Raw genomic sequence first — 25,577 nt, forward strand, 5'->3', positions numbered from 1 at the left:
GTCTTTCAGAAAGCTTTAAAAGTAATTGGAAATTCTTTAATTTTTCAGGGAAAAATAGAGGTGAAATTAAACTCTAATAAGTATGGAAGTTTATATATACTGAATGCAATGCATTTTAATGACTATTTCATTTGCAAACATTGCAAGCTAGACTTCTCTCGTCCATTACATTCAATTCTGTACAGAAATAAATGATGATTCAGCTGGTGATTTGTTTTTAATCTTTAAGTCCAAAACTAATGTAAAGCTGGGACCTAGGACCCTGAGCTGAAGATCAGCTGCATAGATGGCCCTTTAATGGAGTGTTCACCTTGACCTAAGATGTATTGATCAGAGCTGAATAGGAGGGCGTGTTATTAACACTGCAGGCCAGTCAACCATTCCTCAATCTCAGAGGCCCACTCCAAGGATGATGGGAACTATGCCTGCATTCTGAGAGCCTAGGGTGTACAAACAACCTCAACACATTCCCACCCTGTAGTCCTAGCTAGGAATGGGAGAATCAGGCCTCCCTGGTGGTGCAAGAGCTCAAGTCTCAGCACAATGAAGCTATCACCAGCCACTGCAGCATGAGTTCGATCACTGGCCAGGGAGCTGACCCAAATGGCACAGTGGGCCTCTCCTGTGTTGCCTGCTGCTCCCCTCAGCAGTGTATTTCAGTCAGTTCACCTGTTTCACTCCCCACTCTGTCTCTGGTGAATCCTCTCATGCCTCCTGCTTTAGAAACCTCGGACTTGTACCCAGTCTTCGGATGCATAAATAAAATAAATACTAAAAAAGAATCTTCAATGTGCTGGGTGTAGAAGAGCCAGGGTGGCGTGTACCCCACTCCCTCAGCCAGTGTGCCACACCTCCTAGGGGTCATGAGAAAAGCCCCTGCCAGTTCCCTCTTTCTCTGATCCTTTGAAATGGAAACTACCTTGAACAGCTTACCTAGGCATCTGTTGTGTTGACAAACATCAGAAAACCAGCAATCCTATCCCAGAACTACTATTTCTCTATAAAACTTGGTAATTCAGTCTGAAAATGGAAAAAAAAAAAACCTGACTTGCTCATCTTGAAACATTAAGTCAAAAGAAAGATAATATACCTGAAAGTGCTTATGAGTGCTAAGAGGCAATTGCAGTTCTTCCTGATTCAATGAATATTTTTAGAGGGTCTTCTCAATTGGAATATGTGTGTATGTGTATGTGTATGTGTGTGTGTGTGTGTGTGTGTGTATATATGTATATATTAGTATCTTCTTTGCAGACATTCAGTTTGCTGCTGCAGGAGCTAAATCTAAAGCATTTATTTACTCCATTAATTTGTTTTAGTAAATACTAAACTTATTAAATACCTTCTAAGTGTAAGGCACTTTGTAGATGCTGGGAAAATTCTTGTCCCAAGGTAACCATGCCAAATTCTTGTCCCATGCCAACCATGCAGCTTACAGCTAGAGAACAAGAAATTAATAAATGCCCCAATTAATAATATAGACATTGGTGGTTTAAATGAGACATGAACATGTTGCTGGACTCGGGAAGTAGCTCAGGAAGAAGACAGTTTTGAATTAGACCTGAAAAGATTCTTAAGCAACTATGTTGTAAAAGAGAAGTTAATTGGGAAGGGAACCATCTTAAGATCATATTTTGTGATATAGGAAATAGTCCAGTTTTCTGAAGGTTAAGTCCTGCTAACGTGCGTACTAGCAGAAGAGGTTGAAAAAATAAGTAAAGCACCAAACGGCCAGTATTAGGTAAGTGGAGCAGGAGCTTGTTCCGAATTCACAGGCAGTGGACAGAGCTACCCAAGATGTTGAGCCAGGGAGGACGTGGGTGACAAGTGTGTCTCAAGATTGGTCTTAATCAGAACAGACTGGGGCTGGAAAAGAGTAAAAGGTATGAAGCTCACTGGGAAACCTCACTATCCTTACATAACCTCATGTGGTGTGATTCATGCAGATGGCAAAGACATGTACTACAAAGCCAGTAGACTTACTAAGGGTATTCCAAAGAAGGCTGGTTGTTTTAATGGTTGAACATCTGTGAATCCATCTTACATCGTTGTTTGACCCTTTGGGAGGACTCAGTAGGCAGTGGTTGGAAACAATATTTAGAATCAGACAAATGTGGCTCAAATCCCAGCTCCCATATTTGTTAATTGTTTGATTGGCCAGTCATGTAACCTGTCTTTCTAATCTTCTTCATCTCTAAGGTATAATAAAATTACCTACCTCTCAGGTTGCTGTGAAAACGAATTAGATAATATATAATGTGCTTAGTGTGTGTTCTGTATAAAGTATTTCATAAAAAAAAAGTGTGGAATGATGGATGGATGGATAGATAGATAGATAGACGGATGGATGGATGGACGGAGAGATATATAACCAAACTGTCACACTTTTGTGTCATTCCCTCCCCATATAAATGTCCCACTTTCCAAACTCATGGATATGGAAACCTCTCATTCCCCTTGTTAAGTTTAGCTATTGTATCTGAAATAGGAGAAACGGGAATTCTACCTCATGAACAGACAACACTCACAGAGAAAATGAATGAAGCTGCCCCCTCCAGCAACCTCACAAGCCAGAACATTCCTTCTGGCAACAAATACCTCTTGCTGATAGAGCAGAAATGATATGGCCTCTTCCCTTCTAACCGCATTGGAAATTCTATTGATTTAATTGAAAACATGAAGCCATAAGCAACAGTAATCTATAAAGCCAGTCATGAGTTCTGGAGCTAAAGCAGTGACAGCCAAGAGCTGGGTAGATTAAATAGACACAGGACGTTGATGTCTGTGGAGAAAGAGGACAACCTCCATGTCAGCATAAACAGAGGGAAATGAAGAGTTTGACCTGAACATCATCATTCTCAAAGGACATTCATGCATTGATTCCAACAGAATTGTTCTTGGGCATAGATACATAGAAATTGTTTTTATAGTAGAATTCAGATTTTGGCCTCAAGCTAAAAATGTGCCAGGAAAGATAGCACTCCACCTGAAATAGTTTCCATAGGCCTGTGGGTAAAACTCATATATTGGTGGTTCAGACACTGTGTCACGCAGAAGAGCAGAAGTCAGCTGTGCTGTGAACATATTAGTTACCATACACAGCCCTGCACTGTCCCTTTTATATTTTCCCTTTTCACTAGGGAGTCACTACTTAGCACCTGGTCATCTCCTGCTATGTATGTATTCAATAATTGGGGGCCAGCTAATCATGATTCTCATAGGGATTTCTTTTTGTCTCTATCAAAGTGGGCTGAATAATTCATGGAATGTTCCAAAACCCACACATACACACTGATTAAAATGATAACCTGTAAGATCATTTTCATGAAAAAGTTGTCTTTGACATAAAACAGATTTAGAAAAGCTACTTTTTACAAACCAAATTTTTAAATTTGGGTCTGAATGACTTGAGAACATAATTCAAGAAACACAAATTATAAACCACCGTTTTGCTCCAGCAACTCTTGAGACACAGGGCAAGCTATGTCTCTGCAATAGGCAAGCTTGGGAGGGACCGCCCAGCATTCTGGTCCAATCAAGGGGAACCTCAATAAAAGGGCAACAACATAAAATGCAGCATTAATGGGAAGAGAAGTATGGCAAGAACCCACAAGAGTCATCCTGCAAATGGAATTGATAAGCGATGGCACTTTTAATGGGTTTATAAGAATGTTCATGCTGAGGCGCAAGATACGGCATTTATCTTACATTCTATTTTAGAGTAACATACCTGAAAAAAAAAATGCCCTCGAGTATTTCTTCAGGGTTTTCATGTTGAAATTTCCTAGAAATTTTCATTTTTCAACATGAAAACCCTGAAGAAATACTCGAGGGCATTTTTTTTATAGAAAATAAATAAAGTGTATTTTAACGAATGAAGCACTTTCCCTCAAAGATCGAGAGTAACTGGCTCTTAGGAGAACTATATGAAAGTCCCAATATACAAGGCATGAGCCTGCAGAGAACATTTGGTGTCAGCTCTCCCCGCAAGAATATGGTCAGTTTATTCATAGTAGAAGTATATGATCATATTAGTTTGTGTTCATTGGCTCTACAAATATCCTTATTTTAGTCTGAGTCATAGTAAGGGCCACAGTAAGAGGCCTTTCTTTATTATGTTTTTCATTGGTAAGTCATAGCTGATTTCCCCATAGTATTTTGGTTTTCTTGCCTCCACATGGCTGTGCTTTGTTTCCCTGATAGCACCTGTGTATTGTCTGGAGTGAGACAAGATCTCTAAAATCAAAGCCCCATTATTGGGGAAAAAGAAAGCCATCCTCAGCACATTATAAACTGAGCATAATCCTTTCTAAGACATCTGGTCTTGCCTCCACTACCATGTTAATATCTGTTTTGAAGATTTGCAAAGAAGGAAGAGAAATCTACTTGCTTTGTTAGTTGGGCCTCCAGGGTCTCTTTACGTTGCTAGCAGCAAACTAGCCATATTGAGCAAAAGCACAACATATAAACATTAAACAGAAGAATCACTACCTTTGTGTAAGAATTTTCTTTACCTTCCAACTGAGATACTTGATAATTTCCAGGAAAGTTATTGCCATAGATTCCCTATCAGACTCAGAACATTAGAGAACAAATCAAATCGATGAATTCTAAAAGTGAATTCTCATAAGTGAACAAACACTAGCACATATCATATGTATTCTCAAACATACACTTGTAGAAACTGAAGAACTATTGACTGAAATGGAAGCAGTTTGGCTCCAGAGAGGAGAAAATGGCTATTGCTATTTATCAGTATAGACACCCACTGGCCAATTAGAAGACTCCCAGTTTTCTTTGGAACAATGTTACTCGACAATCTGAAGATAAATTAGGTTAATGATTTGGAAAGGGCTTAATTAAAGTTAAGAGTCTTTAGTGGCTAGAATGTAGGATTCTTTTTATTTTTTTTTTTGAGTGTAGGATTCTTATTGAAACTAAATACTTCCCCCACAAATCAAGTCAAAGAAACCTATTAACTTCAAACTCCCCTGTAGAATAATCCTAGAAATCAAAATTAGTTGCCACTCCACAAGTAGATTCTTCAGCAGCTACTCCAACTCTTAAGTCAAATATTGTACTCTTCAGTTTTATTTCTTGATAGATGTCAGAAGCACTAACTATTCCTTTATTTATTTATTATTTTTTGAGTGAATGACTTTATTTTTGCGTAGAAGAACTAGAATACACTGCTAAGGGGAGCAGTGGGAAGACAGAAGTCTGCTGCACAATGTGGGTCAGATCCCTGGAAGGCTGGGGACTGAACTCAGGCGATAGCAGTGACAGCATGAAGTCTCACCTCTAGGCCATCAGGGGGTCTTTCTTTATTATGTTTTTAATTGGTAAGTCATCATTGACTTCCCCATAATATTTTGGTTGTCTTACTTCCACATGGCTGTGCTTTGTTCCCTGATAGCACCTGTGTATTACCTAGGATGGGACAAGATGCCTGAAGCTATCAAGTTCATTTTCCCTAGAAGGCACAGAACCCCCCTACCCCCACCCCCCCATGGCATGCCCTGAAGCACAGAAGTCCTCACGGACCAAGTGCTCGCATCCAAATTTGTGAACACAATTAGTATCTAAATGGTCTAGTATTTTGAGCCAACTCATTTTTGCCATTTGCCTCCACTATGTTGACTGCAGATATCTAAGTGATCTGCAAGATGAATTCACAAGCTTTGAATAAAAGGCAAAAAGTGTCCAGATGACTTGGGGAAGTTGGTCCAAATCAGCTTTCCACATGAGTTATATTCCCATCTGCTCTTATCATCCCGAGTGTGGCTAGTATTCATGGTATTGATATTTAGAGTTTACCTGTGTTGAAGTGGAGAGCTTACTCGTTGGGAGTAAATTTGCTAACTTCCTTTTTAGAGCCCCCTCCCCCAAAATAAGTTTCACATGGTACAGTTCAGAAGGCAGTAAAACCACGTGGTAATACGATACAATATTGTGGTAGGGCACTTATGTTTCCCTAATAGGAGAGAACTTGCAGAGCTGTCCTCAGAAATCCAATCCTTTGTGGTCATTGTCAGGCCTTCTGGTAGATTCAATGTCTTGCCCTTCTGATCTCTAGATGAGCATGGTATAGTTCTTGACAAACTTTCAGTAACAATGGTGATAAAGGTTTCCAGTAGGTAATCAAAGTTAGAACAAGGTTCCTACCTTCTGATCTAGGTGACCAGACCAGCGCAGATCCTGTGAGATTGAGCTCATCTGCAGTCTGGACTTAAGCGCTTCAAAAATTGTGACAAGAGAGAAGGTTGAAAGTCAAGCAAACCAAATGAAGACATGGAGTAGTGGAGGGCATATTTAATCCACCCTTATCAAAAGGCATATTAAACTCCATGCATTATAGTTTCGCAATAACAGGGCAAAGAGTGGGCCCATCTAGGGAAAGGAGTGTTCCTAGGAGAGCTGACTCTGAACATTTTAGTTGACAAGTTGTGTCTAATGATGCCCAACTTGAAGTGGTTCTCTGTTCCCACTCCCGATCAAGACCTCTTTCCAGTATTGTGCTCATTGGGATCAGACATTCAATCAGGAGCTGGGAAGAAAGGGTTTGAATATAAGCATCACCAGATCTCATTGAGACCCTCATTGTCTTTTGATATTCTTGTGCACTTTGATCTAGAAAGAGCAATACCTTTTTGGCTATATGGTTTTGTTTCTGTTTTCTGTCTCTGGTCCCTATGTACACATGAAAAGGCTTTGACTAGCATCTTTTTCTTTCAGAGGATTGAATTAGAAAAATGTGGGATGGATGGGTGGATGAATGGATAGATGGATGGGTGGACATTTATACACACACACACACATATATACACACATATATATACACACATATATATACACACACACATATATATAAAGATGAACTCCTGACATTTGCAACAATGTGGACAAAATGGAAAGAGATAATGCTAAACAAAATGAACCAGAAGAAAAAAAATCAAATGCTGGATGGTCTCACTTATATAAGGGATCTATGAAGGTAGCAATCTATAAAGCTAACAAAGTGTTAGTCAAAATAAAGCCAATAATAAACTCTTAACATCTGACTGCAAAACTGAGGCAACCAGCTGAGGAAGGTGGTAGGGTGGAAGTGAGAGGGGAAGGCACCCAATGGACCATGGTGGGGGGTTGTGGGGCCACTGTGGGGAGCAGGGTATGCAAGCATACATTTGCAGAGGTTTGAATCTATAATTCCCAGAGCAGATGCAAAGGTGTGAACGGACTTTACCTCAATAAACATAATTTGGGGGTAAAAACAGGGAGAGGATAGGGAAACTTAGAACTTGTTCAGGCCATTGGCATTTTCTTATGTGATTTTATTTCTTAATTTTGAAAGACAGAAGCAATCGTTGATGTTTTTGTTGAATTTACTTTAATGGATGCTTTAGGGACCTAAGTTTAAAGTTGACATTGTACTGCGAAGAACTCTCTGTCCAGCCTCAGGTGGTTGGTACATTTCAAAGTATGTTCAAATTATTAATATCTCTGCATCATCTTAGGGACAACTTTTGCCTGTGTTTATTATGATTTTAATTTTTATCAGTAAATTCATTGGACTACTTCAAGCAATATTTTTCTTTGTTACTTGAATCTTAAGATGCATTTGTTGTGTTTTTGACATGTATCTAAGAGTTGAGCCAGATTTGTTCATACTAGGTTATCTGTTAATCAAATAGAAATTTCAGTAGAGACTTTTCTGACATCCTGTGTCCCATTCACAATGAAAACCTACAGAACTCATGCCAGTGTGGATACACAATGCCCTTTGTTCCCTATTTTGATTATGTGGCGATGGCAAACTTTTAGGAGGGGTCATTATAAACCTTTTGTGGGTCTTGTGGCAAAACAGAAGTTCCTTACTATGATTAGGTATTAGCTGGATGGTGGTTGTGATGGACTGCTTCTCCTTTTATTTTGGTCTCTATACAATTCAAATCATAAGGTGTAAAACTATATCCAGGGATAAAAGACAGTCTGGTCAAAGCCCAAAATTATATCCAGGAATGTACAATACAGAAAAGAATGAGTTACATTGATAACTACTTATTTGGTATCTTACACATTAATCTTGGTAAAGATGTTCCTACATTTTTCCCTAAGAAAACAAAATCTCTGTTTCATAACTCTTTGATTGTACTGGTGAAAGAAGAACTTGGAGTACAAGTGTCTGGTCATTTCTCTGTGGCTTGTGCTGTTCTGTATTGTACTTAAGTCTCAATAGTCAATCACAGGACATTCAGCTATAATATTTCATAAGGCTTTTTACATGTCCAAAAGAGTCAAATTGACTATTTTGTGAAATACTGTTTTAATCATCTTTTTCATTTGCCCAATCGACAAAACAACATGAAGCAATCATTTCGCTATAAACCATGCATTTTTGTTCAAAATGATCTAAAATTGATTGCAAAATAATAAAAACACTGAAATCTCTCTTTAAAATACAAAATCAAGGATCCATTTTCATCTGTCTTTCCCTTTTTGAAACATGTTAAGAGATTTGGTCTTCACCAAAAATGACTGACTAATTGCTTGGAGGCCAGCCTGTGGAAAATCTGATCCAGAAAAGGAACTCTCATTTATGGTAGTTCATCTTGAATGAACCTAAATGATTTCTAGCTCAAGGCATCTATCTGGTCAACCTCTTTTCAGCTGCACAAAGAATGAATCCGAAAATGTGTTTAGCATCTTGGAAAACTTTGCCTTTACTAATTTAATCAAGAGATGTTTTAAATCGAAATGCACAAATGTAACAATGAAAAGTCTTATGAAAAATTCAAGCCACCAACCTGAAATAGAATGTCAGTGTGTTAACATTTGCTGGAAAAAATACAACATTTTATGTTCAGGTTGAAATATATGAAGGTAGGCAAAGTGGTCCACCTCTGAGTTCTACGACATGTCAGTATGGGCTGGGGAAAACAAAGCAGAGGACAGGATAGAAGGGGTGAGTCCTGAGTTACTTCCCAACCCATTTCTGGGCCCCCACTGCCACCCTGACCTGTGTCACAGGCCAAACCATAGCTTCATGGGTAGAACTAAAGCCTACTGAATATGAACCAGACTAGTTTGTGAAATATCTGTATAAATGATGAAATCTACCACGTTTTTAGCTTTATGATAAGCCTTAAATTATGGCTAAAAGGGAAGTAATGGCCCTCCCTGGTGGTGCAGCGGATTAAAGCACTGCACCAAGGAGCTTAAGCCACTTCCGCATGAGTTCGATTCCCGACGGCCCGGAGGTGACCACATGGCGAGGCAGACCTCTCCTGACCCGCCCGCTGCTCCCCTCAGCAGTGTACTTCGTTGATCTGCCTGTTCTGCTCCCCACTCTGTTTCTGGTGAATCCTCTCACCCTCCACATCTCTGGCCTGTACCCCAGTTCTGTATGAATAAATAAATAAATCTTTAAAAAAAAAAAAGGGGGAAGTAAAATCACAAATTGTCCTGAAAAGCTATCTTAAATAGAGATGGTCTCCAACATTGCAATTGTATATTTCTTCTGCTCCTAATTACCAGCCTCCTTCTCTAGTATTTTTTTCATGATCTTGGGCATAAGTAGGTGCTTAAAATATGAATTAATGTTACATGTTATAATTAGGAAATTACCATTAGAATTTTTTTTCAATCTCCATAGAAATGCTAATAAGAGATACATCCAATAGATATAAACTCCTGGAAATTTTTCTAAAGAAAAATACTAGCCAGAAATCATGGACTAATGGATATGGTAAATTAGAAGGTCGATAAAAGCTCTAACTATAGATACATTTTTGGTAGGATTTCTCCAAAGTATTTCAGTTTGTTTGAATTTCCAAAAGACTATTGTGAATTTTCACTTGAAATGGGAACTTCCTGTTTTGAAAGTATGAATTACAATTGGGAAAATGGGATAATTCATGCAGAAGTAGGTCCCTGTGAGCCACCCATTTAAGACAGACCTCCAAGTCCCAGGCGCTCATTGAAAATCTCATCTTCATGTTATTTCATATAGGCAGCTAGGCAAAAGCCCCATCCTGGAGAACCCTGGGGACCCTCAAAAACAGGTGATGAGTTTGGCTGGTGTAGACCCGTGGTTGTCTCTGTGGAAGGCATATAACATCAGCCAAAGGAGTCCGTCCACCCAGCAGGCTACAGGAAGACTCTGCACCAAAAGAAAACAATATTTATTTGTGTCAAGGTTCTTTCCTTATTCCCTTCTCTATTTGATAATATAGAGAGAATAAGGTATTCTCAGTATGTGTGCCTAGACATTTAAACATGGCAACAGGGATATTGTGTTTACAAGACAATATTTACATAGGACTTAAACCACTGTCTCATCTCTAATGATTGCTTTATACTTGGTTCTACATTAAAAGAAGTTTCAAACACTTTCACAACACTGGATCCTCTCTCTAGTGGCTAAGGAAATCCAGGGATTTGCTTTCACCCCTCTTTCACATGTTCGTAAGTTACTGGAGAGTTCTCTTTTTTTCCTCACTTGAAAGTTCACTTTTTTAAGCTAGATGTTGTTGCTTCCTGCAGGGTCTATTTTTCTAGAACTGAAAATTGAGAAGTTTCCTTTTATCAGAATCTAAATTTAATAGTAGGCCAACTACTGCACTTTAAAAGATGCAAACATTGGAATTTTGGAACTATTCATGGGGAAATAAGGTAAAAGCATTACCTGACAGTTGAAGATAGAAAACAATTAAGACTGCTGTATAAAGTGCAACCTGAAAATTGGAAATTATGGATTGGAAGCCTTTTCGTGAAAACCTCTGTGTTTCTTGTCAAGACAAAGCTGGCTCTCTTCCCAAGATTTGCAAAGCTTTCTGTGCGTTCTTGGGAGGACAGAGAATAAATATTGCTTTCTCTCCTACACCGTAAAGGAAAAGCCAGTTTTGATGATTACTATTGATGAGTGAATAAGTTCTAGGGGGAGGAAAAAACCAAATTTCGGTTCCATCTTCAGTAACTAAAACAGAGTAAGTCTTACAACTTTGGGCCAGTGGAAAGGTGGTATCCTTTTTTATTCATTGTGAGTTTCCATGTTACCATGCTGTTAAGAGTGTGGACAGCGGCAATCCACAACAGCAGGCATCACGGGGTGGGGGGGGGGGAGATGGGGGGAAGCATGAGAATTTGGCTCTGAGCTACTTTTGGTGCTGTGTGCTCTTAGAGATTGTTTTTCTATGTATATGGGTCGTTCTAAATGTCTTCGGAGTGGACTGATATTACTGAACTAACTGTATATATGACCTCGGCCTATATTAAGTGAAGGGGAAAGAGAAAAAGGCTTAAAAATGAAATGTTGATAAAGCACAGAGATGGTCCAAGTTCTTCAATCTGAAACATCTGGTTCCCTCTAGTCTTTCCTCTAGATACTTCCAGCTGGAGCCAAAAGGAAACTGAAAGGGACTTTCCACAGGACCCATGACAGACCCTGCTCTTGGTATAGCCATGGCATAGTACCCAAGTGGCTGAATCTGGACTAACCTAGATATGAAAGAGGCAGCTGCTGGCCACTAGGTGCTTACAGTCTAGTCAGTACAGGGACACTGTGGGCCAAGAGCTGGGCTATCCATACAGTTGAGTTCAATAGAAACAGTAAAAGTATCTAAATAATCCAGGCTGGATAAATGTGAGAAGGATCTAGAAGCTGACATCCAGCCTGGAACTGAGCGGTGACTGAGAATCTGCCAGTTAGGCTGGGGAGCCATGTGGATGTGCTTTAAGATACGAGTGGGGGAAGGATCCCTGCACACTGGAAGATATTGAGCTTTATTCCTAGGTAGCTCCTAGCGTGATGCTTGGCACACAGCAGGCATTCAGTAAAGCACCACAAACACAGCACCACAAGCCAGGTGGTTATGACAACAGAATTTGGACACCAATTCTGGAAACTAGAAGTCTGAGAAAAAGGCATTGGCAGGGATATGGAGGAGGAGATTTCCTAGTATCTCTCTGTTCCTGGTGGTCCCAAGATGCCCCTTTGGCATATGTTGATGTGACTGCAATCTCTGCCTCCATCTTTGTACTGCTAGCTTAGATCTTTATCTCTGTCTCTATCCTCTCTCCCCAAATCTCTGTTCTCTTCTTATAAGGGCACCAGCCATGGAGGATGGGGGATTCTGCTGTTAGAATCTGACCTCATCTTCACTTGACATCTTCAAAGACCCAAATTCCAAATAAGTTCACTTTCAAAGGTGCTAGGTGTTAAGACTTGATGGCTTCAACTTGCCTTCAACCCACAAGAGAAGGAATAATGCATTCAAAGTTCCACCAGATGGTGAAGAAGAACTGGATGATATTTGAGATTATTGACTCTAAATTCAGGACAGAGGCTCAGTGAGAGTGGTGGAGAGTTAGCAGGACAAACCGAGGGTCCCAAATCTGACCTTGGCATTGAGGAGCTGTTGATAGGAGATAGGAGATGATGAAAACTGGAGCTGGGGTAGTCATAGTGGAGAAAGAGAAGGAAGGGTAACTTTAAACTCACAAGTTAATCACGTGGCAATAGACTAAATATAAGGTGGGATTCAAGATGATGAACAAGTAGCTTAGGATACAGACTTGACAAGTGGAGACACCATTCACAGCAATCCAGAGAATGAGGGACGAAGACTGTTCTGCAAAGGATGTGTGTTCAGCCTTGCACAGGTTCTCTTGAGATAATCATGGACATCTTCAGGGAAGGTGCTAGCATAGAGGCGTTTGCCCAGTGAAACTCTACAGTGATGGAATTCCTTTATATTTGTGCTGTCCAGTATACTAGTCATTGGCCACAGGTGACTCCTAAAAAGTGGTGATTGCTACCAAGGAACTGAATTTTTAGTTTAACTTTAACGAATTGAATGTCTAATAGCCACCGTGACTAGGGCTGCCATATAAGCACTAGTCCAGCAGGTACTTAGATATGTGTGTTGAATGTTTGTGAGAAGCAGGAATAGAGGGAGAGCATGACCTAGGCTAGACACAAGTGTCCAAGAGTCATTAGTTTGTGGGCAATTGTTGAAACCATGCGAGTGCATGAGCTGACCCAAAGGCAAACAGAGAAGCAATAAAGATGAACCTTGCAGAACACCTATATACCGTAGAAGAGGGTAAACAGTTGACAACTGAGAAGGAGAAAGGAGATGCAGAGGAGAGAATGGTGTTGGCAAAAGCTATGAGAGAATTTCAGGGTAGTCTTCCATGGCATAAAAAAAAAAGAGTTTGCTAGAGAGAGTGGAGGGAGGGGTGGGAGAGGGAGAGAGTACCCACTTTCACAATTACCATGTTCTTCTACCAGTACATGCAACGGTCCTATATTCACCAAGAATAATTGCAGTATGTTCAACCACGGATTTTAATTTTTATTTTCTCCTGTTCACCACCCCCAGCCCCCATGTGAAAGATGTTTCACATGTTTATGGAGGCTGTAGTCAGGAACTGATGGAGAAGGGACTATGTTAGGAGAAGCAGAATAATAAGCCTCTCAAAGCACAGCCTCATAGGAAGAGGACACATAAATTCTTCCCCAGAAATCTAGGGTGTATAATTTTTCCAAAATGCCTCTACTAATCACAGTATCACTTTTCATAGACTCCTCCTACCCACTCAGTAAAGTTATTTCCAGTTGAAATTATTTCCAGATGATTCAATCTGCACCTAAGAGAACAGACTTCAAGTTTATCTGGATGCCATGCTTTCCCACCATCACAAAATTGCCTAAACTCAAGACACTGATGCATATTGTCATGAATCCTGCCATATCCACTCACCTTCTGAACTGCTGTTTGCTAGTATTTTTTTAAAGTCAGCCGAAATGACTGCTTAAAACCCAAATCTGGCACCACACCTCATTTGAAAAACCATTATCACTTCACCGAAGTAAATGATAATTTTTATATACAAATAAATTGTCCCGAACAACAGAAAAGCAAAATAATAAAATAGTATTAAACGTTAGCTAAGTTCTGCTGCCTCTCAAAGACTTTAAACCTGAGATCTGCTTTCTTTTTACAAAAAAAGGAAGATGATCAAGTGTTTAAAAAGATTCCAAAAACACACTCTTCCATAGGAGAAGATCTCGTGTCAGTGGAGAAAGGTGGTGTCTCTCAGCCCCAGTTCTCTCTCTTCCTCCCAGAGATGAAATGCCCTACTTTCCATGAAAGAATAAATAGTTTAAGTTCATCTTCTTCTGCCATTTGCAGATAAGAAAAAGATACTAGAAAGCTATCATTTCAACACAATATAAACCCATCAGAAGGCTGGTGAATGAGCTCTTGCCTACTTGCTCAGGCTACCTGAGATTTCCTCGATATAAATTTCCTAATAGATCTTTTTTCTAGATATTCATACTTCAGGCAAAATTAAATGGCACTATAGATTCCAAAGGTGCCACTCTGCATTTCATGGATTGCATGTATGACTTGTCAGGGCACCAGGTCGACCCTCCCACCCCCTCCCCCCATCTGGTTTCTTCTTGATGCATTATAGTCAAAAAGCCCCGGATGAGCAAGCATAGGAAAGCTCAAGTTAAGAAATGACTTAGGGAGAATTTACATGGTTGTAAAGCCAAGAGATATGTGGTGTTGACCAGGAATATTTATCTTGAGCTAAAAGGCCTGGGGCACAGAGGAGAGAGAGGGAGAGACAAAACAGGAGAGTAAAGATGAAATTCTCAGATGGAGAGTTCATGTTTACTGATAAACCTGCCCCTGGATGAGAACTTTCCAACTTCATTCTTTTAGAGAAGGTAGTGATTTTAATTAGGAAAAAGGCAGAAGCTTGGGGAGCTATAAGCTCACTTCTTATGTCAGGGAAGGTCAAAGGACCCAAGCAGACAAATGCTTCTCCCCTTGAGGGATTTCATTGCTCATAACTTAAAATAATCTGCATTCTCTAAGTATTGGTAACAGACTCACACATGTTTTCATAAAAGCCTGTGGAATCAGTGTCCCCAGAAGGCTTAGACTTTCAGAAAAACATGGCTTAGGATCTTTTTTAGCAGTGTGACTATTCCCTTCTAGAAGACCTAGAGGCCAAAATAGAATCCAAGCTCAGTTCATGGTCAGAACTGGCTCACTTTGAAGAACTGGCTGGTGTTCAGGTATAAACAAAGAATCAAGCATTGGGTTGGACCTACCCCCTGATGTGCTAGGGACCTCATCATGCCAGTCAAGGTTGCAGAGATCAGGCACCATAGTTCCACCATTAGGGGACTGGTCCAGGTGACTAACAGCACAAACTGTTGGTTCTCGGCTGAAGATCCTGGCCACAATCTGAATCTGGGGATGCCATCTAGATATCATCCCCTGAGGGAATCCTGGGGTCCCAAAGGTAACTCTCTGAAGGTGACCTGCCATCTTACCTCGACTTTATCAATGCGCACTTTACAGCAACTGATACCTGAAAGAGGTCTTAGGGTGCAGATATGATAGAACCACATCTAAAGAAAATATTTTGAAATAAAACAAGAAGAAAACAGATCCCTCCAATTGTAATTTTTTTTCACAATCTAGGTTTTATCCATCTGTTTTTTTAAGCTTGAGTTTAAGCTAAGAAAAGAAACCTTGCTTTTTATGGCAAGAGTTTTTGAGTAGAAAGACAACTCATAATGGAAAACATCTTGCACAAAAGTTTTGGTAATCAGAGGGGGAAAATGCAGGGTAGCTTTGTAAATTTTGACTTTGAAAGGCCAGAGTAATGTAAATATGACTTCTTAGAGTGTAAACAGCAGTGGTTTGAAAATAAAAACGCTTACAAAACATCCAGTTGGAAGGGAATGTGTCCAGTGGGCATGTGTGTGAGCTGCCTTGAATATTTTTGAGACTATATGGCAATTACTAAAGATGTAAAATTTCTGGAACTTCTGAAACCATGTAAAAGAAAAGTTTATAGATTTTTTTTAAACCCAAAAGACAGCTAACTTTTTTGGTATTTCCATATTTAAAGTAATGTCAGAATCCAAAACATTGTTCTCACGTAAATGACATACTTGAAAATATTAACAGAGCTTAAATTCTTCCACCACATAGAATCCATGGTCTCTTAGTCAACAGATAAAACATATCAATCTATAAAAGTATGATTATACTTATTTGACTTAAGAGCTCCATTGTATCAAACAAAGTTTACAATCATTTTGAGAAAATCCAGAAGCTTACAAACAAAATTGTTTAATTCAGATGTTTTCTGCTGCTGGAAGAGTGTATATTCATTGTCATCATTGTGGATTCTGAAAACAGACCTTGTCTTCCAAACTTGGGAAAAATTTTCTACCTTGTAAATTCCTGGGCTTGGGGACATTTTCAACAGAAAGCCATTCTGCTCTTTCCTTGAAGGATGCAAGAAATTAGCAATGTCAAGTCTATGTGTTGGAAGCATTTTAAGGGACTATTAGCACAGGAGGAAAGTGGGCTAGGAACTTGGGCTTTACAATCTCACCCAACACAACTCTGCCTTTCCTACACCCTGCTGGGTTCTCAGGCAGCATGTGTGTTAAGTTAAGTGGTCTGGTGAGGGAATGCATCATGACTTTCTGCCCCAAAATCTGTGCTCCAAAACCTAGTGAATTTTAATAGCCATGTCTAATCCCCAGGTGTGTCCCAGGAGACATGGGTGCTGGGCGGTGTGGGGGTGGTGTGCTCATCCAGCCTTTTAGACCTACCCAGATTAGTCAGTATCATTGGGAGACACAGTCCATTAAATCCACATCCTATTGGAAAAGCTTGCTTCCTCCCTCCTTCACACGGTCCCATTTTTCTTCGTGACATGTCTTCCACTCTTTGAGTCTTGCATATTCATAATTCACAACCTCTTTTCCACTTCCTTCATTTGAAATAAAGTAGACATATCCTTTTTGCATATTTTACAGTTATCCACCTCATAGCTTTGTCTCTCCCCATCCTTCCATTCGCTCATCCATCCTACCACCAAGTGGGACTCAGCCCACAAAGACATCTCCTGAACCCATCACTGTGGGGGTGGGGGGTTGAGTTAGGATTTCATTTGGGACAGACACCCAGGTACCACTCGTTCAGCTTAATTAGGACAAATTCAAATACTTTAAATACAAATACAAATTCAAATAGCTTCTCAAATACTTTTGAGGCTTCTCGACCTGCTGTGGAGGAAGAAGGAACCGGGAAGCCCTGCTCTGTGCTGGGGCCAAACAGACGCCAAGCCTCCATGCTGGGAATCTCCCAGACTCCCTGCGGCCCCCAGTGGTCAGTTACCGCTGAGGATTCTGCTGCCAAGTTGTAGGTAGTTGAGCTAAAGGAGCCATTTCACCCCCCCCACCCTGCCCCAGGATAGAATGTGCTTCACAGACGTGCAAAGCTACCAGCTTTCTGAGCATGAATTCCGTTAACCCTCAAGTACAATTATTGGCAAAGCAAAGGAAGAAGAAGAAAATCCAAAAGGCTTACTTACTAAGTGCACAGCAGCGTCGGCATTTGCACGCATTCCCATGCCCATGGTGACTCCCTGGCCCTCGCAGCGCTGGGAATCCAAGGAGTGGAACCAGTGAATCAGAGGCATGGAGAGATGCAGATTCAGGAACACACCTCTACCCCGCCCCCCACAGGAGTGTATTTCAGCCTCAGGGGTCTGATTCAAGCTTCAGGTCTCTGCAGAGGCCTGTTAAGAATCTTCTCTTCCGGAAAGAATAGACGTTGGACAGAGAGGAGAGTTCAGGGCCCGCACAGCTGTTAAGATGTCAGAGCCAAGAGGCTACGATTGCATTTCCCTCCAGGCCTGAAAGAACATTTTCACCTGCCTAAGAAAAGCGTCATCTTCAGAGGCAGTTCTCTGAATGTGTTCCGTGCAGACTTTGGGGGCCGGCGTATGTGTGTGTAGCAGTGTAGACATCCGTAATCGGTTTATATTTAAAGTTGTCCTAAAAGATTTGCTGTTTATTTTAGTTGATTACAAAAGGGAGTGAAGTACATATTTCTTTTATTAGGAAGATTTTTAAATGTAGCGTGTGCACCACCTGGAATAGAAAAACACCCCAGGCTTGAAATTAATATTTTTAAACAGATGATTTCATTCAATTCAAGGCACGTGTTGCACGTTCAAAGTACCACGCACCATAGGATGGACCGACAGGACAAGAAAATGATTGAATCCCTGTCTCAGAGGAGTTTCAATGGGAGAGAGGGCGGGCACTGCTCAGCTAGTCCCACAGTAATGCTGGGTAACAATCCCCCCCAATCTCAGCACTCCAGCACCCACAGCTGTGACCCATCTGGGTATTGCTGGTCCAGCGGGCCTTATGGACTTGCCTCTCGGAGCCAGGTGAGACTCATTGCTGCCGGCCCCAGGTCACCCACACCTGAAGCTCACGGAAGAGTCTTGCTGTTGCCATGGAAATGTTAGGAGCACAAGCCTAACATGCCCCCCCACTCTCATTGGTCAAAACAAGTCACATGATCAAGCTACTATCAGGAGACTGAAGCAGAGACTCAGTGAGGAGGAGAAAGGGAAATGGGGAAGGCTGCAAACTGGAGAAAAATTATCCTGCCCAATATACTAGGGTAAGGTCAATTTGAAATGGCTGTATAGAGAAAGCTGGCATAGATGAAGGCAAGGAAATAATTCTTCCTCCAGGTCACTAGGAAAGGTTTCTTAGAGGAGATGGCATTTGTTCTTAGTCACAAAAGATGCTTGTGTTCAGGAGCCGTTGGTGTTAGGGGGGAAGGATGTCTTGAACGAACTCTCCAGGTGCAGGTTTTGGGGATTCCACCCTCACCGGAAGCACTGGGACTACAAATCCCATAATCACTGAAAGGAGATTGCTAGGACCTGAAGGTGGAGCTAAGTGGCCAGGTTTGACATAGAACCAGATGTGTGTGCCTCTCAGGGGCCCCTTGGCTCATGGCTTGACTCTTTTCGCAGGCTCGCAGCGTGCTCTTGGGGTTCCAGATCAGTGGAACTGGTAGGAGCATTAACCGACTTATGTCCCTCTTTACCCCTGAGTTATACACTTCCCCTTGTTTTATAAACAGACCCTTAATTAGCCTTTTTATGTGTGCCTGCAGGTGCATCTTATTACAAGTCCCTTTAAGCACACAGGTGAGGACTCACAGTCGGGCAACCCATTTCATAGTGGGGTGGAGTCCCCGAACCCTGCAACAAAGAGGCAGGGGTGGGGAGTATCCATAATTGACAGCCACTTTATGGAAAGAGCTGTGGAGTCATGAAGCACATTTTCATTGTGGGATTCTAAAGAAGTAAATGAAAAGAATTAAGTTTCACAGTAGAAAAGTGAATCCGTGAAAAAGCTACAAATAAGAACTTCGAGGAAGTTGTCTCATAGACTTTGTTGTGTTGCATGTTACTTCCCATGTTACATGGGAAGTTCTTCGAAAACTAGAGTGTTAGAGAATTCCCCAGGTATTTAACTTTTAGTGGGAATGTGGAAAAGCACCCAAGAGTGAGACTTTTAAGCTTTTGGAGTATTCTAAGAGCTGAAAATTACATAGATGATTATCTAGCCAAGCTCACTTATTTCACAAATGAAGACATGTATAGTGGAGATCAACACGTTATCTCTCTATGCACATGGCCACATGTCCCTTGAGCAGAAAGATATGGGCAGAGAAATACACCCTCAGGGGACGCCATCACTGCATTCACACATTAGCTTGTGCTCACACCGTCCTGCACACACCTAGTTGTGTATGGGGACGGCCTTCCTGCATACAGCTCATAGTTGACGGAGCATAGGGCACGTGGCGTGTGTGTGCACAGGTGTCTTTAAATAGACTGACTTACTGGGTTTGGGGTTCCTCGGCTCGTGACTGTGCCCAAGCCATATCTTGTGTCCAAAGCCATATCTTGGCAACGCAAAGCAAAGTAGAGGACAGCACACTCGGGAAGAGATCCGAGTTGAGGGCTCATGAACAACCGGAAGGAATGGCAGCGGCTTCCTGGCTTAAATGGGTGTGGGGCGCCGCTCACTGTGCCCCAGTCTGTGGTTTACTGCACAGGGCTCCTGGGGTGTTGGTTTATAGGCCTGGGCAAGAGTTTCCAAGTCACTCCCCATTCTGAGTTCCTGGGGTGTCATTTTATCAGCCCGGAAACAGTTGCTCCCCCTGTAGGACACCCCACCCTGTAGGTGGGGTTGGAGGTCTGCCTTGTTCCCCCTGGGCATTTCTTCGCTCTTCCCTGGATTTATGGTTTATCCGCTCTGGCAAGTGTTCCCAGGGTCTTGGATTTGTCGGCTGTTAATTTTCTTTAGGCATCGCCCTCCTTACCCTAAGGGCCTAACATCTGTCTGTGTAAAACATATAAATATATACTGTGAGTGTATCTAGAGAGAGAATAAATCCTCTCTCTGTATATTGAGGCGGGGGTGATTGCAAAGGGGCAGACTTCTTGAAGTGGTATTTGAAAGATTTCCTAATCCCTCCTCAACTTAAATCCCACTTTGTTTTCATCGAGTGATCGTTCTGATGCCAGAGAACAGACTATTAGTCAAAATATCTCGTTGCAAAGGGAGAAGTCATTAATTAACGTTGTAGAACAAAAGCATTTTGGAGACCTAATTATTTTTATCAAAAGATTTGTGAGTGGGTCTGGATGGCTCAGGTCACACACAGCTCTTATTAGGCAGGTGGTCTCACCTGGTGCTGATGAGAAACCCCCAGGTTGGTTGGTTGAGGAGGACGGTTGGGAGGGAGGCTGAAACCGCCATGGTATTGATTCTGTGGGGGTGAGAGTGGGGGTGGGGGGGTGCTCGGGCCAAGGACTCCACTTGGGGCCTGATTTTCTACTTGTATCACAAAGAATAAAAATCACAGATATTCAAGGCCGTGCAATACTACCTGAAGTGCTTGCTGTATTGAAAGTGCCCCCCACTCCCCAGATGCTGGGGTGTCCTTATCAGAAGATGGGGAACTGGATGATGGGGGCAGATGAGGGCAAACCAGCAAATGTTCTCTCCACCCACTCACCATCTTCCTCTGCTGAAACTCATTCTCCTTTGTAAGTGAAACCTAATCATCCGCCTAACCAAAATATAATTAGAAAAGTAAATCAGTTTGTGTTCATTTTTTCCCAGAATAGAAATAATGAGCCTTTGAAGTTCTGCCCTTTAGATAATCACCATTAATGTAGGTCAGAGGTCCACCAAGGAAGAAGGGCGGGAGGGCCAGATCCAGCTGGTGTGTTTTTATAAAACAAGTTCCATTGGAGCGGCCCCGCCTGCTCGCTCGTTTGGCGTTCGCCCCGCTGTGGCCTGGCTGAGTAATACGGAGACAGACACCATATGGGCGGGCGGCCACAGACGTCCTGTCGGGCCTTTCCAGAAAAGCGTGCATGTTGTCGCAGTACTCCAGGCCTGGAAATCCCAGCTCTCCCCTGGGTTTATGGTTTATGCGCTGAAGTGCTTGCTTGAAAGACCCCCACGCCCCCGCCTCCACCCCCAGGTGTAGAGGACGGAGCCTCGCCCCTTGCAGGACTGCGTGAAACTTGCACCTGCTCCTGCTTCCGGCATGGGTCGCCCGGAGGGGAGATCTGTGGAAGGACAGGGCACGGCCTCTGCTCCAGCCACCCTCAACCTTTGCTCTCTGTCCTTTGCCAGACTCCGACCTGAGCATGCGCACCCTGAGCACGCCCAGCCCCGCCCTGATATGTCCCCCGAACCTGCCGGGGTTTCAGAATGGAAGGGGCTCGTCCACCTCGTCGTCCTCCATCACCGGGGAGACCGTGGCCCTGGTCCACTCGCCGCCGCCGACCCGCCTCACGCACCCCCTCATCCGCCTGGCCTCCAAGCCCCAGAAGGAGCAGGCCAGCGTGGAGCGGCTGCCCGACCAGGCCCTGGTGCAGATCTTCTCCTTCCTGCCCACCAACCAGCTGTGCCGCTGCGCCCGCGTGTGCCGCCGCTGGTACAACCTGGCGTGGGACCCGCGCCTCTGGAGGACTATCCGCCTGACGGGCGAGACCATCAACGTGGACCGCGCGCTCAAGGTGCTGACCCGCAGGCTCTGCCAGGACACGCCCAACGTCTGCCTCATGCTGGAGACGGTCACGGTCAGCGGCTGCCGGCGGCTCACGGACCGGGGGCTCTACACCATCGCCCAGTGCTGCCCCGAGCTGCGGCGGCTGGAGGTCTCGGGCTGTTACAACATCTCCAACGAGGCGGTCTTCGACGTGGTGTCCCTCTGCCCCAACCTGGAGCACCTGGATGTCTCAGGTAAGCGGCGCCGCCGGTCCTGGGTGCTTTCCCGGCGCCTCCCCAGAGCGGCAGGGGACTCCTGCCTGGGCCAGGGGTCTGGGGGTCAGGAGAGGGAGGGCCACTCTTCAGAGACGCTGTCTTGCGGTCTCCACGCTGGCCAGAAGGCGGAGGCGGCGCCTTCTTCAGATGCCCACCTTCCAGAGAGACTCGAGCCGCCGGCGCCTGCACGTTTAGCTTGTCCCTGTTTTGCATCCCCTTACCTCTCATAGCTACTTTAGCTCCATCGCAGATCAGGGGAAACATAACTAACTCGAGATAAAACGAGGGGGAGGGGTAATCCAGAGAGCAGACCGCAGCTGGTTGTTCCAGAAAGCCTGAGGGGCAAGCGCTAGACAGGCAGGAAAGCGCTTCCTGGCTGTGTCTCCCAACACATCACCCACGCTGTCCGCACCTCAAGGTTGATATTCTAGCTCTTCTTCATTTTTGCTTTTTAAAGATTTATTGATTTATTTATGCACAGAAGAACTGGGGTTTAAGCCAGGGGTGGAGGTGGGGGGGGGATGATGAGAGGATTCACCAGAGACAGAGTGGGGAGCAGATGGCTGAAACACACTGCAGAGCGGAGCAGTGGGGAGACAGGAGAGGTCTGTTGCGCCCTGTGGGTCACCTCCTTGGACAGGGATCAAAGTCATGTCCCAGGGGGCATGAGACTTAACCCTAGCTAGGCACCACGGGTTCTAGCTTTTCTTAAAGCAAAATCTCAGTTACATAGCTCCAGGCTGAGTAGTCGCGTTCAGTGCAGGCTTTTTGGGCCTTTTAAAAATGGAAGGAAATCTCCGCATGGCTGCTTTGCTGGAAACCTCTCTCCAGCAGAAAGAATTAAAGTGCAGACTTTGGCGCCAGACACAGAGCGGGCTGGACTAGCAGCCTGCCTTTATCTCATCCACTGCCCGGTGAAAAGTCGAACATTCGAGAAGCTGAAGTGGATAACAAGCATCAGGGAGCTAAAGAAATGAACAGCACCCCAGCGTAACCTCAGGGGGTGTTGGGGAGGGTCACAGAGTGAGGACCCCTGTGACCAGTCCCCAAGCAGACTTGGGGGTTTTTACAGCATCCCAGCAAAGTGATATCCGTCCACAAAACCCGAGGTAAAAGCCAGCTCTCGGTTTGCTTTCCTTTGAAAGCTGACATCTGAAAATATTTCAGATGACAGTCAATTATTTTTCGCAGATTCTTTGCCTTGCTGGAAAAGGCTCCTTGCTCCTCTCCCCTGGCTTCAGAACAAAACCTAGTAACTGTGTTCCGCCAGTTCCGAGCAGCCTGTTGGCATAAAGGAGCAGGAAATGAAGAGGTTTTCTTACATTTTTCCTCCAAGGAATTCTGGAAGCAGAAAGCATTGTGATGTGGTAGAACAAGTTTCAGAACGCTGTGATTCGGGACAATTCACAACTTCCCCTAGACGTGTTTCCTCTGAGTTAGAAAAAAGGGGAGGCTGTGGATTGCTGAACATTTGCAGATTCTGGACACGTGGCCCCTGTAATAAACACCTCATTTTCTTTCCTCAAATTAGAAAATGGTTCCGTTTTGAAACTCCATCTTTGTTAAAGGGACTCCCCGTGCACCCCTTAATACAGGGTGCAAGTAATTATACCCTTTCCCTTGGAGTCTTTTTGAAATTGAGAAATGCAGAAACCCCTTTGACTTTGGGGATGGAAATTCTAGCCCGAGTGTTTGAATCCTGCTGCGCCCACTGGACCAAGCATTATGTAAACCTTGACGCCATTTTTCTCATCAAGCTGGCTGATTTGTGACTTGTGGGGCTTCCTCGAATGCCTCCCCACGTTTCCCGGAATCTGTGTCCTCAGAGACTAACCAAGGGGAATCTAACTCATCAGGCCGAGCACAGAGTTCCAGGACCAGGAGGGATTTCAGGTCCGTGGACCCGAAAGACCCACCACACCATAAGGATGGTCATCAGCGTGCTCCCCCTTTTCAAGAATCTGGAAATTGTTCTGTTGAAACAGGGATGGGCCAGGGCCGGGGGAGCACTCAAGGTGATTGCACCTGTGTCTTGTTGCCTTTGGTTTTCACAGCTGGCCTCCCTTAGCGGTCTGCTTCTCAGCGTGAGTAAGCTTGATGCAAGAAGATGCATCGTTGGCCTAGAGCTTATCCCTTCCAGAGGATGGGAAAATGTCTCTTCTCTCCCTGGCAATACAAACAACACTCACCTTGAAAACTCTTTTCAAATCATTAAAAATTACCGTAACTCTGAGGTGTGTTTTTCATCAGTGCATATGATAGGCAGGTTTGGTATGTTGAGGAATGGGGCCTCCCCGGTGGCAGAAGGGGTTAAGTCTCGGCACTAGGAAGCTATTGGCAGCCACTGCAACATGAGTTCGATCCCCGGCCAGGGAGCTGACCCACAGGGTGCAGCAGGCCTCTCCGGTCTCCCCGCTGCTCCCCTCAGCAGTGTATTTTAGTCAACCCGCCTATTCTGCTCCCTACTCTGTCTCTGGTGACTCCTCTCACCACCACCCCTGCACCTCTGGCCTACACCCTGGGACCTGAATGTTTAAATCAATTAATCTTTAAAATAAAATAATGTATTTGATATGACACTAAAGACATAATAACGAAAGAATAGATAATTTGGCTTTGAATGAAAATGTAAAGAAATAGTTGAACTAATGGTCAAATACAATATAAGAGCTGAGGAGGTGGGTTACCTACAAGCTGCAGACCCAGGAAAGCTGGAGGCGTAGCTCAGCCTGATTCTGAAGACTTGAGAACCAGGGTCGCCAGTAGCTCGAGTCTTAGGCTGAAGGCAAGAGAGCTCCAGTGTCCAGCTCACACGCAGGCAGAGAGGGGAGTTCCCTGTCCCCCGCCTTTTTTCTGTCCCTACCAAACTAGGTGAGGCCCACCCCTGTGGGGAGGGCAGTCTCTTGCGCTGATTCCAAGATTCAGCTTATCCAGAAACGCCCTCCCTGACACAGCCAGAAAGAAATGCTGAGCAAATATTCTGGGTACCCCTTCACCCAGTCAAGGTGACACCAAAAGGGAACCGTCACAATGGATTCTAGCTCTAAATATTGAAATATACGGAAGCCAGATAATTTTCATGATACAAGATGTTATAATTATTGCAAGTGAGATTGCTTTCAAGCGTCCTCTCCAAATGGAGAGATTGGGGTCTTTTTCTTCCTAAAGCTTTACATCCCAGCAGGCCAAGTCTGGCCAGGTGATTCTGCACCCCCAGTTCCTTTTCCTACCTCTTGCCTGCCTGCTAGGGGTGCCTGTTCATTTTCCAATCCTTTTATATCTATCAATCCTAGCAACCCCCTTCCACATGTCCAAACTCCAGAGGGATTTTTTTTTTTTTTAGATTTATTTATTTATTCATACAGAACTGGGG

The 25,577-nt window shown here is 43.5% G+C and overlaps 1 protein-coding gene across 1 annotated transcript in view; it reads left to right on the top strand.

Annotated features, from left to right (window-relative positions):
• FBXL7 (F-box and leucine-rich repeat protein 7) overlaps nt 1-25,577 on the top strand; it is a 290,873-nt gene that overhangs the window by 260,469 nt on the left and 4,827 nt on the right. Inside the window, exon 3 of the mRNA XM_004678062.2 lies at nt 21,572-22,183. Coding sequence (XP_004678119.1) covers nt 21,572-22,183 — 612 coding nt within the window. The remainder of the gene's footprint in view (nt 1-21,571; nt 22,184-25,577) is intronic.

Source organism: Condylura cristata, unplaced genomic scaffold (genome assembly GCF_000260355.1).
Source record: "Condylura cristata isolate star-nosed mole 26May11 unplaced genomic scaffold, ConCri1.0 scaffold00007, whole genome shotgun sequence".
NCBI classification, from domain to species: Eukaryota; Metazoa; Chordata; class Mammalia; order Eulipotyphla; family Talpidae; genus Condylura; species Condylura cristata.